Raw genomic sequence first — 13,431 nt, 5'->3', positions numbered from 1 at the left:
CCCCCCCACACCAGGGCAGCTTGGTAGATGGACGCATCTTTGACACTTCTCTGACCAGAGATCCTCTGGTTATAGAACTTGGCCAAAAGCAGGTGATACCAGGTATGTGAGCCGTACCTCCCATTCCACGTCTTCCAACCTAAGCCCTTGCTTAGCTTCTTCAGCTCCTAAGCTACAGTGGAAATGTCCCCTGGAATAAGACCCCAGCGCCCTACCAGCCACCTCCTGAGGTTCAAACCCCGCTTCTAGTACTCCTCTTGCCCCATACCACATTGGAAGCCAGAGATTCCAGCAGTGGGGAGCTCAACTGAGGGCCCATGGGGAGCCTTTGAGCCTCCTCTCCTGGGACTTGGGGAATGTGGGTAGTTTCCTATTCAGTTGTGTCTTCTTTCTCAAGGTCTGGAGCAGAGCCTTCTAGACATGTGTGTGGGGTGAGTATCTGCGCAGGTGGGCTTGGGTACCCCCTCTGCATGGCTCTGCTAGCCCTGCTCCTAGAGGAGGCAGGAGAATGGGCTTTGGCTTCACACTGGGCAGGTCGAGGCCACTGGGCACTGAGGCTTTGGATGAAGCCTCAGGCTTTCTGGCTGTGGATTTTGTTGGTGGAGTTGAGACATGTGGGGGGATGGACGCCTTGGCTGGTCAACCTGTTTGCTGCTCAGGTGGGAAAGTTCACGTTTTGAGTGTGAATATCCAGAGGGTTTTGTTGGTGGGGCTTCAGATGGACTGAGGTGGCTGGCCCACCTGTTCCCACCTCTGGCTATGACTCACATTCCTTCCCTCAGAGAGAAGCGAAGGGTAATCATTCCTTCTCACTTGGCCTATGGAAAACGGGGATTTCCGCCATCTATCCCAGGTAATCTGACTAGGCCTCTCTCCGTGGCTTTCAAAATACCCAGTCCTGGGGACTCCCCTGGCAGTCCAGTGGTTAAGACCCTATGCTTCCAATGCACGGGGCGCAGGTTGGATCCATGATTGGGGAACTAAGATCCCACATGCTGCACTGTGCAGCAAAAACAAACAAAAAACCCCGTCTTTAAGAGCTACATACAAGGAGCTATGCACTTTGTCTGGAGCTTGAGAAGGTCTAAACCCAGTCTACGGAAAGGTACAGGAGTGGCTGAGGCTTCCTTCTGCAGGGCCGCCTTCTTCCTCCTCAGATTACCAGCAGGGACTAGGAATATATAACCTGTTAAAGCCACTGGCTTGTCCTCTGGCAGACAGCAGCTTTTTAGGGAGGAGACACCCGCTTGAACCACATGAGTCTGCTGCCTGTGCCACCTCTCCGAGAACTCTGGACTTCTTTCCTGCCCTTTTCCTACAACTCTAAACTGTTGGTTGTGCAGTTGGCATGGCTTCTCACCACATCTCCACTGTTCCTTTCAGCGTCCACCAGGATGATCACAGTCAAGTAATTCAAAACAAAATAAAACAAAAAACAACTTTTAAAATCCAAGCCCGGGACTTCCCTGGTGGTGCAGTGGTTAAGAATCTTCCCTCCAATGCAGGGGACTCGGGTTTGATCCCTGGTCAGGGAACTAGATCCCACATACATGCTGCAACTAAGACCTGGTGCAACCAAGATAAATTAAATAAATAAAAATTAAAAATAAATAAGTTAAAAAAAAAAAAAGCCAAGCCTACCCCCTAACTTTAAAAGCCCTCACAGGTCACTGCTGATACCTATTTTTGAAGGCCTGAGACTGGACAGATTTCCCAAGATGCGTATCTCTTGCTTTTGGTTATAAGAAATGTTCTACTAGCGAAAATGACTTGTAATTCAGAGTATTGGGATAAAAGTTCTTATCCGAGTATCAGCTTAGACAGAGACCCATAGAGAGTGTCAGGGGACTAAAGAGAAATTCTTTTACCCAAAGTTCTGTTACCTCCTCATTTCCAATGCTGCTTGTTTGCATTTCTCCCCCAACTCATTCCTGTCGCTCCGGATGCGCAGGCTCAGCGGCCGTGGCTCACGGACCCAGCCGCTCCGCTATCATTTCCAATGCTGCTTGTTTGCATTTCTCCCCCAACTCATTCCTGTCGCTCCGGATGCGCAGGCTCAGCGGCCGTGGCTCACGGCCCCAGCCGCTCCGCTAGGCATGTGGGATCTTCCCGGACCGGGGCACGAACCCGTGTCCCCTGCATCGGCAGGTGTATTCCTAACCACTGCGCCACCAGGGAAGCCCCGCTCCTTACTTCTCAAACCACATCCTTCTTCCTCTCTAGCCCTTATGTTGAAACACTTATTTTTTTTTTTAACAATCACATTGAGGTGTGCTTATTGGTTGGTGAAATTTTAAAAAGTCTAGTTTAAATCCAATTAATTTCAGCCCTGCAAAGATTCTCTCCATGTGGCTGTTTAGAAATGGAATACGGTTAGTACAGAGGTCTCTAACTTACAAATGGACTTTACAAGTACTCTTCACAGAAAGTTTTTCTGTCCTGGCAAAGACCTGTCAGTGAATACAAGCCACACTTGTATATTTGAGGTAAACGTGACTACAACTAGATAGCTCATAACCCTCCTCTGCTTCTGCCTTTGTAAGAGAACTCAGCCCCACATTTAAATCTTGCCAGCTTTACAGTTGGTGCTGTGGTTGTGGTCTGCCCTCCCCGCTTTCATTCAGATTTGAGTCCTGGGTGACATGCACAGGGATTCTAACCTTCACCTCCTCTCTGCCTCCAGCGGACGCAGAGCTGCATTTTGACGTGGAGCTCATTGCACTGATCCGAGCCAACTACTGGCAAAAGCTGGTGAAGGGCATTTTGCCTCTGGTAGGCATGGCCATGGTGCCAACCCTCCTGGGCCTCATTGGGTATCACCTATACAAAAAGGCCAGCAGACCTAAAGTCTCCAAAAAGAAGCTCAAGGAAGAGAAAAGAAACAAGAGCAAAAAGAAATAAAAAATAATTTTTTTAAATCTTTGCATTTTTCACCCGATACTTTCTGCTGCTACCTTTGTAAGTGAGAATAAGGTAAAGGGCTGGGGAGAAAGGGCGTTCTTCGTTGGGTCTTGCCTGGCATGGGGGTGGTTGGAGGCTTTGGATCTCTTCTCCTGGCCCTCCTCTTCCTGTCCTAACTTACCAAAGACCATAGGATCTCTGGGTCCCGAAGGTATGTGTTTTGGCTCCCATGGTGTCCTGACTGAGGAGCAATCCATCACTGAGAAGTAAGCCTCTGGGTAGTTTCCTAGCTATCCTCTTTACCCCCTAGGGCCGCTGTATTCCTAGTGTCCTCCAAGTGGACTGTTCTATCCAACATGGCAAAGATACAAGGAGCTCATAAACTCCATGGAGATTTTTAATAGCGAAGTCCTCAGGTCTCTCAAAACATTCTCTGGGGGTTGAAAAGAGATTTTCTCCTTGTATCACAGGATGTGGGAGATCACATGGGCTGCTTCAATGATGTTGTAAGTGGCTGGAGGTTTTTGGTCACCCGGCTGGGCTGTAGGCATGGACGGGGGCTGGGGTAAGTTGCTGCGATGATTGACGATGAAGCGTGGGCTGAGCTGGCTCAGCACTTCGTCACTCACTGAGATGCCATCCAAGTACTGCTTGATCATCTCCCGCAGCTTCTCATTGATTTCTAACAACTGGGCACGTCTGTGTTGAAGGCTCAGTTGCTCCAGTTTCACTTTGTTGTACCTTTTCCAGAAATTCTCCATCCCTATGTAGTCCATTATCACCTGGGAATTGAATTAAAGGGAGAAGGGGTGTGGTAGCACCCGTTAGCAAGTGCAACCCCAGCCTTGGGCCGTGGCCTCCGGGGCCGTAGGAAGCTTACCTTTCCAAGCTCCTCATTAAACTCCTCTGGGTCAATCTTCTCTACGTCCTGCTCCTCGGGAGTCAATACCGACGAATAAAAAGGCAGCACTTTTTCTTCCTCTGTTTCAAATTTCCTACATATTTCAGCGAGTTTAAGGACCTTTTCACCCTGTTGGAAGCAAGAAGAGACCTTTCATTAGGAAAGGGGGTGGGGAGGGGAAATAGTGGATTTGGTTCCCCTGCTTCAATCCAGGGGAGCTACTTATCCAAATGGGAGACAAAAGTAATAAATACATCCAACAGAGAGAGCTATGTGCCAAGCACTATTCCAAGTATTTTATACTCTTCTAAAATTCATTCATCATGAACTAATTTCACTTAAAATGTGAGAGGAGAGGGAACATGGAATACAATAGGCATTCCACGTGTGCACTCAGGCAGGAAGCAGGGGGAAGCCCTCTATGTCTCCCCAGCCCCTTTCGCTTCGCAGGGAGCCGTGTTCCTTGGTTCTGTTCTGGCTGCCTTCTCCCCTTTGTTACCTTGTCGACAATCTTCCTCAGGGCCTTGAGGGTGGCATTACTTTCCAGGGTGAGTTTGACTAAGTTCTCCTGTGATATTCCCCGGGCCTGAGTCCTTTGGGCCTTAAGTTTTCGCAGTTGTACAAGGACCAACTCCTTGTCATCACGAATGTCCTGGTTCTGTTCTTCACTCTCGCGGCCGTGCACCATGATCTTGCCTTTTAAAATAATTATGGAATCCTAGAGGAACAGGGTAGGTTAGAGGAAACACCTGACTAGGTGAGGGTCTTCAGGGAGCAGGTAAAAGGACTGTCTGGGGACTGATACCAGAGCATACCATCTTTCCCCAACCAGTGATGAGGCCCAGTAGAAACTGGGGAAAGGAGAACAGGGGATAATGGAACAGTTAAAGCAGTGAGTCTTTCAGGTGGGCTGCACTAACCTGTAGTCTCTGTATTTTTTTCATCTGTGCTTCAATCTCTCTGGAGCTCTTCTCGTCCTTTACCTTTAGAGTCTCGAAGGCGATCTTTCGATCCTCTGTGGCATCAGTGTAACTCTTGAGTGCGTCCTGGAACCTTCTCCACAGATCTTCTACTATATGTTCCAGTTGCAGTCTTAGAAAGTGCTTCTCTTCTAAATTCTGGGAAGTGGCCCCAAAATAGCCAGTGCTTGGAATTACCCTATTAGCACCCTTTCACTTCCACCAGCAACCTCCCCCTCTTGAACTGTCTGTAGCACAGCCTGGTGCAGAGGTTGCCAGTGGAAATGCCTACAAACCAGGCAGATGATATAAATAAGCGCTGTGGGCTAGCTGGGGCCTGTGGCGAACCAGAGAGGAAATGCTCCATTGGTGTGTGTTTGGGGGGGTGGGAGCACAGCTGCTCAGCTTCACATGAATGTCTCCATTTGGAATGTGGCCCAGTGTTACCAGATCTTTACATTTTTCAAGGGAAGCTGAAAATTTGGATTTTTATGTGAAATCTTCCAATTTTTAAATGTAGAAAGCTTATAAAAATTTTTAATGAAACATTATGAGGCAAAATAAAAACAAAGCGGGGGCTTCCCTGGTGGCGCAGTGGTTAAGACTCCACCTGCCGATGCAGGGGACACGGGTTCGAGCCCTGGTCCGGGAGGATCCCACATGCCGCGGAGCAACTACGCCCGTGCGCCACAACTACTGGGCCTGTGCTCTAGAGCCCGTGAGCCACAACTACTAGCCTGCGTGCCACAACTACTGAAGACCTCATGCCTAGAGCCCATGCTCCGCAACATGAGAAGCCCACACACCACAATGAAGAGTAGCCCCCACTCACCGCAACTAGAGAAAGCCTGCGCACAGCAACGAAGACCCAATGCAGCCAAAAAGAAGCAAAGGGCCCCACCCCACAAATCCAGGTCTGCAGGCTGGCTACGTCTGCAGCCTCCAGGGTGGTGGAAGCTCTTGGGGCCAAGGGACAGGAGAACTGGACTCTCCCCCTGGCTCTACCACAGACCAGCAGCATGACTTTGGCAGGTCATTTCACTTCTTTGGGCCTTAATTTCTACATCTACAAATCACAGGGGTGAAGCCAGACGATCTCCTTGGTGTGTGTTAGCTCTAAAATGCACTTCCTTGACATTTCAGAATGGTTCCCCCTCCCCACCAATTTTCACAAAATTACAAAAAGCAGTAGGGGTACCTACAGCGGCAACAGGCATTTTATTGGCTATGTTGGTTAAAGGGATGTCTTCTAGCTCTACTAGCCTTGAGCGATTTTCTCTCACTTTCTCCCAGTTCCTGCCCTTCTGCTCTCCCTCTGTACCTTGTTTTTGAGATCTTCCCACATGCTCTGGAACTCCAGCTTGCTTTCGTACTCAGAATCTATGCAGTTCTGCTCCATGGCCGTGAAGACATCTTGTAGGTAGTGAATCTCTTTTTCATGTTGGTCAATAACTGTCTTCCTATAGGAGATAAGATACTGTCTCTGCTCTGAGGCATAAAGCATAGGGATCAATAATGACAATGCAAAGCAGTATGTAATAAAACTGTGTGAATGGTACAAACTCTTAGGTACTGAAGAAGGACAGAGGGAAGGCGGGTTCTGTTCTTTTCAGGGCCAGAAAGAATGAATAAGATTATTTTGATTTTTGAATAGGTAATACATTCATATGATACAAAAATCAAAAAGTACAAAAGGTTGCAGTGAAAAGTCTCCTTCCCATCCCTGTCCCCCAGAGAGGTAGATGCGTAGGATTTTGATAGTTGAAAGTGGGTGGCTGCTTACAGCCAGCATCTTGACATAGGCTCTGGATAGTCCCCTGGGCTCAACCCCCCCATATCTCCTCTTAGGTCCCCATACCTTTCTGTCTCAAACTCCTTGGTTAGGGCCTCCAGCTCCACGTTGTAACTTTCCTCTAGGAGGCTGAGCCGGCGTCTCTGCAGGGCCAAGAGCCGGTCGATGTTGTGCAAGTGGCTGCGCAGCGCGTGGGCGTACTGCTCCTCAGCTTCTGACAGGTCCTTCACTAACGACTGCGTAGGAAACACAGAGTTACCATTTTGGCTGAATGGCATCTACGTGAGAAAATAAAAATGCATTCGGCTAGCTAGTTCCTATTTTCCCTAGTCTCTAAAGCCAATTCTTTGGCTCTGAGAGCTCTGGCTCTGCCACTTTTGGATGTGAGAAGCCAGTGCTGGTGAAGGGACCATGTGGAAGCATTCATTCCAGTCAACGGCCCAGCTGATCTCCCAGCGGATAGTCAGAATCAACTGCCAGTCATCTTACACATCCAGCTCAGTCAAGCCTTCAGATGACTGCAGCCCCAAATGATATCTGACTGAAAACCGTACGAGAGATGTCAGGCAAGAACCTCCCTGGTAAGCTAAGTCAACCTGCAGAACCACGAGAGAGTGAAATAAATTGTTGTCGTAAGTCGCTAATTTAGGGTGGTTTGTGATGTAGCAATAAAAAACGAGAACATGTCCACTAGAAAAAAAAGGGACTGTGTGAGCATCAATATGGATAAGAACTGCAATGGGTCAAAACATATCAAATATGTTTGATTATGAGTTTATCAGGATACTTTAAAAAAAATCAGTTACCATTAGAGGATGCCAGACAACCGATTCTTTTTTTTTTTTTTAACTGGTTTCTAAAGGGAAGAGAAAGAGCATTTCTTATGTAAACTACAGTGTATATAAGCATTTCTTATATAAAGTATACCTCTGGGTAACTGAATGGTAAATGATAGTATCTCTTCATAGAAGTATTTAAGCTAATAAATGAAAAAAGAATACTATTAGAAAATCAGCATTTTGCAACCCCCAATGAATTAACGGATAATCAACAGCTGCTAACATCACAAATGTGCCTCCTAATAGAAGAACACAACACCTGCAAGCTTCTAGATCAAATTACCAAGACACAGGAAATACCTAGGACAAAGTAACATGTTAAACTACAATACAGTATACTATGCAGTTGTTAAAAAAAAATGAGAAGCTCTTTATGGGCTAATGTTGAATAATCCCCAGGATATATTATTAAGTGAAAAAGGCAAGGGGCAGAACACTATGTAATACTACCATTTGTGTAAAAAAAAAAAAAGGTTTACTCATGAAACTAAAATTATTGGGAGGGGCACTGGGTGGCTGAAAGGCACCAGTGGGAGGGAACTTTTCTCCATATAACTTTTTTATCTTTTGAATTTTGAATATTGTGAGTGAACTACCTATTCAAAAAAGTAAAACAAATTAAAGTGAATAAAGCAAAAAAGCATTTACCAAATGCCCACATGATCCACTCACTGTAAACTACCACATTGCTAGCTTTTACCTTATATGTTTAGTATGAAAAAGATCTGAAATAGGTGCTGATAATGGAAGACTATTCACTCACTCAAGAAATGTTTACTAAACCTGCTATGTACCAGCACCGTGCTGGATGCTGAGGATTCAGAGATGAAAAGACATTCTCACTGCCCCCAAAGAAGCCTGAAGTCTTGCAGTAGGAAAAGTTATATAAGTAGAAAATTACAATAACTTCTGAAAAAACAGAAAACAAAACAACCTCAGGTATAAAGTTCAGATTAAATTCCGATTTTGTAAATTCTGAAAAGAAATTACAGCATGAAAAATGCTATGAGGTTGATGATTTCCCAGTGACAATGGGATATAAAGGACTCAGTGCCTACATCTGACTAAGAGCACTGAGGAGGGCTTCATAGAAGAGATGTCATTTGTATCACTCTTGAAGCAGGAGTGAGAGTTTGCCAGGAAAACTGGGGAGATAGGGAATGGCATGTGCAAAGGCACAGGAAAGAAGGCTGGCTATGTGAAAGGTACAGGTAGAGGCCAGATCATGAAGGGCTTTCATGTTTGATGTTCCTTCCAAGGAGTTTCGATTTTTTCTGTAGAAGAGGGGAGCCACTAAGGAGATTTACGCAGTGGAGTAACAGGATCAGATATTTGCTTTAGAAAGATAATCCTGGTGAGGACTTCCCTGGTGGCGCAGTGGTTAGGAATACACCTGCCAGTGCAGGGGACACGGGTTTGAGCCCTGGTCCGGGAAGATCCCACATGCCGCGGAGCAACTAAGCCTGTGCGCCACACCTACTGAGCCCGTGTGCTACAACTACCGAAGCCCTCGCGCCCAGAGTCCGTGCTCCGCAACAAGAGAAGCCACCGCAGCGAGAAGCCCGCGCACCGCAACAAAGAGTAGCCCCCGCTCGCCACAACTAGAGAAAGCCCGCACACAGCAATGAAGACCCAACACAGCCCCAAATAAATAAATTAAATTAAATAAAAATAAAAAAAGAGACTATTGCAATAGATAATGCCCGTCTCAACTACAGCAGGACAGTGGGGAAGAAGAGCAGGGTGTGACTTTGAAAAATATTTAAGCAGAAGCTTTATACAAGACTTAGCAACAGAAGTTAGGAATGGAAGCAAAAGCTGGGATGATTCCCAGATTCCTGGGTTGGGTGATCTGGTGAATGGTCCTACCCAAATAGAGAGTATGAGGAAGATCAGATGGTGGAGGATGGGAAATGGGGCTGGCTAGAGAAGGAGGAGCTCATGAGCTCAGTTTTGAGGACAGTGACAGCCAGGAACAGATATTGAGGGATCCTGAATAAGGGATCTGGAACTCAAGAGAAAAAATCCCTTAGAAGAAAAGATGGTATATACTCAACTCAAGAACCTCCCCAAAACATAAGGTTGGCTGATTGAATTGCTTAGAGATACAGAACTGCTCTTACCGATGGAGATCTTCTCAACCTCATCCAGGGCCACTGAAGTTGAATCAAAGAGGCCAAACAGAATTTGGTTGAATAAAGCACTGGAGTGGGGATCAAGAAATCCATGTGTAGTCACAGCTCTCTCACTGACTAGCTGTGTGACCTTGAGCAAACTGGTTCCTGCCTCTGGAACTGAGTCTTCTCACATTGAAATGAAGGTATAGGACTAAGTTCAAGTCATTAGGTGATGTCTACTGTGCCTTACAACACTCTAATATAGTACTGGTTTGAGGCAGTAGATGACCAAGGAGAATGGCTCCTCCAACAGAGGGAGAAGGATGATGGCTCAATATTCTAGTTTTCTTTTTATGTGTCTTGGGAGGGCTTTAAGATCAATTACTTCACTAGGCCCATTCTATTAAGAGATCAAGACAGTCATATTCAAGTGTTTCTTTGGGAAGAGAGCTTGCCTTGATGACACTGTTCTTGCAGTCCACCACTCGTTCAAATGTTTGGCTGAGGATCTCAATGTCCTTATGGAGCTCTCTGGTCTTGACTTCCCGAAGGACCGTCCTCCACTGTGTGTTAATCTTATTAAGGTTCAGAGCACAGTTGTGCTCCTCCTTGGCCAGCTTGTCCTGTGTGAAGGAATAAATAACCACCCCCTCCCAGAGGTCAGGGTTAAAAGCCCTGATACAGTACAACAAACAAGATCACCCTTTTTCTTTTCTGAGGGACCAAAGCTCCTGATGGCTAACACTCAGGAGTTCCTGTTCTTGTTTTGGGAGGGTCTGAAGTAAGACAGGAGCAGCCCAATGGCATTTTAGGGAGAGCTAGGGTGAATTTCCTTCTGGGTGGAAGCATCAGAGCAGGATATTGTTTGTAATGACCCATCTCGAGGGAGAATATCACGATTTCAGACAGCTCAGACAGCTGATAGCACCTACTGTCCCAGTTCTGGGGCTCAGGAGTGATTGTCAAGCTCTACACCACCTTCTTCCCTCCATGCTTCACAGAGAACTGCCCCTTCCCCCAGACAATACTGCCTGAAATCTAAGTATATCTGGGTCTTAACATTTCCAGAGGAGCGGAGGCTAGCATGAAAATGAGGCTACCACAATGACAGGGGCAAGGCAACAGGACCAGTGCAGGGGGCGTGTGGGGCTGGGCAGAGAGTTAATGCAAAAATCCATCACCTTCAAGAACTGGTTCAGGAGCCTCTCTTTCTTCTTGGCCATCTCCTCCTCTGCCAGCAACTTCTGCTGAAACAGAAGCAGCTGCTCTTCATCGGACAGGGGCATCTTGGCCTTTTTCCCTTTCTTAGACATAGCTGGATCTGGGCGAGGACCCTCCACCTGCCAGGGCCAGCGCTACAGGGGGTAGAGGAGGAAAATATCCCCAGAAAGGTGACTTCTGGAACTGCCTCTGGAGGGTAGGTGGACCTTAGATCTCAGACCTCAGGCAAGAGATAGCCTGGGATAGCGGTGAGGCAAGGCTCCCAAACCAAAAGACGCACCTCCGTCTCCTAGCAACGGGGATCTCGCTAAGGTGGCGCTGTAGCGGCTAGGAGAAGAGGTCTTGGCTCGGAGCGCCCTCTGCCCGCTGGAGGACCGCAGTGGGATTTTGAGAGAGGGTCTTTTACTTCTCAAAATCCCTAGCTTCCTCAATGACCATTTAAAAATCTTTTTTGGATTATTTTTCACATAATGGCCATATTTTAAAATACAAGTAATAACAAGTTTTGGAGCTATATGGAGAAATAGGAACCCTCATACACTGGTGGTGGGAATGCAAAATGGTACAGCCACTTTGGAAAACAGTTTGGCAGTTTCTTAAAATGTTAAACATAAATTTACAGTGTGAACCAGCAATTTCACTTTCAGACATCAATCTAAGAGAAATGAGAGTGTATCCACATAAAGACTTGCACAGGAATGTTCTTAGCAGCATTACTCATAATAGCCCAATTGGAAACAACTGAAATGTCCCAAAACAAGTGAATGGTAGACAAAATATGCTCTTTCCACACAGTGGAATACTATTCAACAATAAAAAAGGAACAGACTATGCATGCATGCTACAATGTAGTTAAACCGCAGAAACATGCTCAAAGTAGCCAGATGCAAGAGGCCACATATTGTAAGTTTCCATTTATGTGAACTACCCAGAAAAGGCAAAGCTATAAAGATGCAAAGTAAACTACAAATTGCTTGGAGGCAGGGGGGGAGATTAACATTAAATGCACATGAGAGATCATATTGGGTTGATGAAACTGATTTATTTTGGACAACTTGATGAATTTGGGTTAAAAAAATCATTGCATTATATACTTGAAAAGGGCAAATTATGATATGCAAAATGTGCCTCAATAAAGTTGTTTTAAATGTGAGATATAATGCCTGTATCAGAGTCCTCCAGAGAAACAGAACCAATATTTTAAATATATAATATTTAAAATATAAATATAAATATTTACAGCATAAAATATATATTTCCATCTATCTGATGTCTCAGTCTGAGTCCAAAGGCCAGAAAAGACCAATGTCCCAACTCAAGCAGTCAGGCAGGAGGAGTTCCATCTTTCTCAGCCCTTTTATTCTGTTCAGGCCTTCAACTGATTGGATAAGACCCACCCACATAAGGGAGAGCAATCTGCTTTACTCAGTCTACTGATTAAAATGCTAATCTCATCAAGAAATACCCTCACAGGGGCTTCCCTGGTGGCGCAGTGGTTGAGCGTCCGCCTGCCGATGCTGGGGACACGGGTTCGTGTCCCGGTCCGGGAAGATCCCACATGCCGCAGAGCGGCTGGGCCCGTGAGCCATGGCCGCTGAGCCTGCGCGTCCGGAGCCTGTGCTCCGCAAAGGGAGAGGCCACGACAGTGAGAGGCCCGCGTACCGCAAAAAAAAAAAAAAAAAAAAAAAGAAAGAAATACCCTCACAGACATACCCAGAATAATGTTTGACCAAGTATCTGGACACACTGTGGCTCAGTCAAGCTGGCACATAAAATTTACCATCACAAGTCCACCGCTCGTCAATACACATCTTCTTAAACCATACCTAATCTCCAAATAAAGACAATAACCAGGTCATAGTACTTAAATATTATAAAATAAAGTCAATATATTTTATGTTACATGATAAGGAATAAGAGAGGGGAAAAACAAAATATTTTATTTTTATACACACACAAACATATTCATAACAAGACAAGAAGGAAATATAACTATTACAGTCCTGTAATTACAGAAATTACATTTCTGTAACTGGTCATCTTGCTGTACTGGAAATTTATAACTACCTTCTTCTACTATTCATTCTGCATTCTTTTTGCCTTCAGCAAGCACCTCAGCTGGTCGTGGTTCTTTACCTGGTGGGGTGACCCAAACTCTCATTCCTGAAAGGTCTGGGCCATTAGTAGTCCTGCCTGGATTGCCACTATTGCTGGTACTGTAACCAAGTCTTCAAAAGGCCATTCCACCATTCTATCAAACCAGCTGCTTTAGGATGGCAGAAAACATAGTAAGACCAGTGAATTCCATGAGCGTGGGCCCCTCGCCACACTTCATTTGCAGAGAACTAATTTCCATGATCAGAAGCCATGCTCTGTGGAATACCACGATGGTGGATAAGGCATTCGTAAATCCACAGATGGTAATTTGGGCAGAAGGCTTGCATGCAGAGAAGGCAGATGTGTATCCAGAGTAAATATCTATTCCATTAAGGAAAAAAACACTGCCCTTTCCAGGATGGAAGTGGTCCAGTATAATCAACTTTTTCACCCAAGGGGATGAAACAATGCAGGGGGCCCAGTGTCGGTCTCTGCTGCTGCCAGATTGGGCCCTCAGTGATTGCCTTAGCCAGGTTGGCCTTGGTGAGTGAACGCTCGTGTTGCTGAGTCCATGCATAACCTCTGTCCTGGCCAAAATGGCTGC

The 13,431-nt window shown here is 46.0% G+C and overlaps 2 protein-coding genes across 3 annotated transcripts in view; one reads left to right on the top strand and one right to left on the bottom strand.

The window, feature by feature from the left end:
* FKBP11 (FKBP prolyl isomerase 11) overlaps positions 1-2,922 on the top strand; it is a 5,033-nt gene extending 2,111 nt beyond the window's left edge. For both annotated transcript variants that reach the window (XM_007452243.1, XM_007452244.1), the window contains 4 exons: positions 15-102; positions 398-431; positions 783-853; positions 2,684-2,922. In XM_007452243.1, the coding sequence (XP_007452305.1) occupies positions 15-102; positions 398-431; positions 783-853; positions 2,684-2,901 (411 nt within the window). In that variant the 3' untranslated portion in view covers positions 2,902-2,922. The remainder of the gene's footprint in view (positions 1-14; positions 103-397; positions 432-782; positions 854-2,683) is intronic.
* A 358-nt stretch (positions 2,923-3,280) lies between these two features.
* On the bottom strand, positions 3,281-11,036 carry DRC2 (dynein regulatory complex subunit 2). The gene is made up of 8 exons (XM_007452242.1): positions 10,691-11,036; positions 9,965-10,132; positions 6,620-6,789; positions 6,083-6,221; positions 4,723-4,920; positions 4,302-4,520; positions 3,782-3,931; positions 3,281-3,683 (listed from the first exon to the last, which is right to left on the bottom strand). The coding sequence occupies exons 1-8, from the start codon at positions 10,820-10,822 to the stop codon at positions 3,366-3,368; spliced, it is 1,494 nt and encodes a 497-aa protein (XP_007452304.1). The 5' UTR covers positions 10,823-11,036; the 3' UTR covers positions 3,281-3,365.
* Between the last annotated feature and the right edge of the window lie 2,395 nt (positions 11,037-13,431).

Source organism: Lipotes vexillifer, unplaced genomic scaffold (genome assembly GCF_000442215.2).
Source record: "Lipotes vexillifer unplaced genomic scaffold, Lipotes_vexillifer_v1.1 scaffold422, whole genome shotgun sequence".
Classification (NCBI taxonomy): domain Eukaryota; kingdom Metazoa; phylum Chordata; class Mammalia; order Artiodactyla; family Lipotidae; genus Lipotes; species Lipotes vexillifer.
The sequence above is the reverse complement of the archived record's forward strand: the minus strand, read 5'-3'. Positions and strand labels throughout refer to the sequence as shown.

What these genes read in the sequence shown, in the direction of transcription:
- DRC2 (XM_007452242.1), bottom strand. Translation starts at nt 10,822, where the DNA reads ATGTCTAAGAAAGGGAAAAAGGCCAAGATGCCCCTGTCCGATGAAGAG. An exon ending in TCCTGAACCAGTTCTTGAAG is followed by an intron (nt 10,133 to 10,690) that starts GTGATGGATTTT and finishes TCCTTCACACAG; the next exon opens with GACAAGCTGGCCAAGGAGGA. An exon ending in GGGAAGATCTCAAAAACAAG is followed by an intron (nt 4,921 to 6,082) that starts GTACAGAGGGAG and finishes GCCACTTCCCAG; the next exon opens with AATTTAGAAGAGAAGCACTT.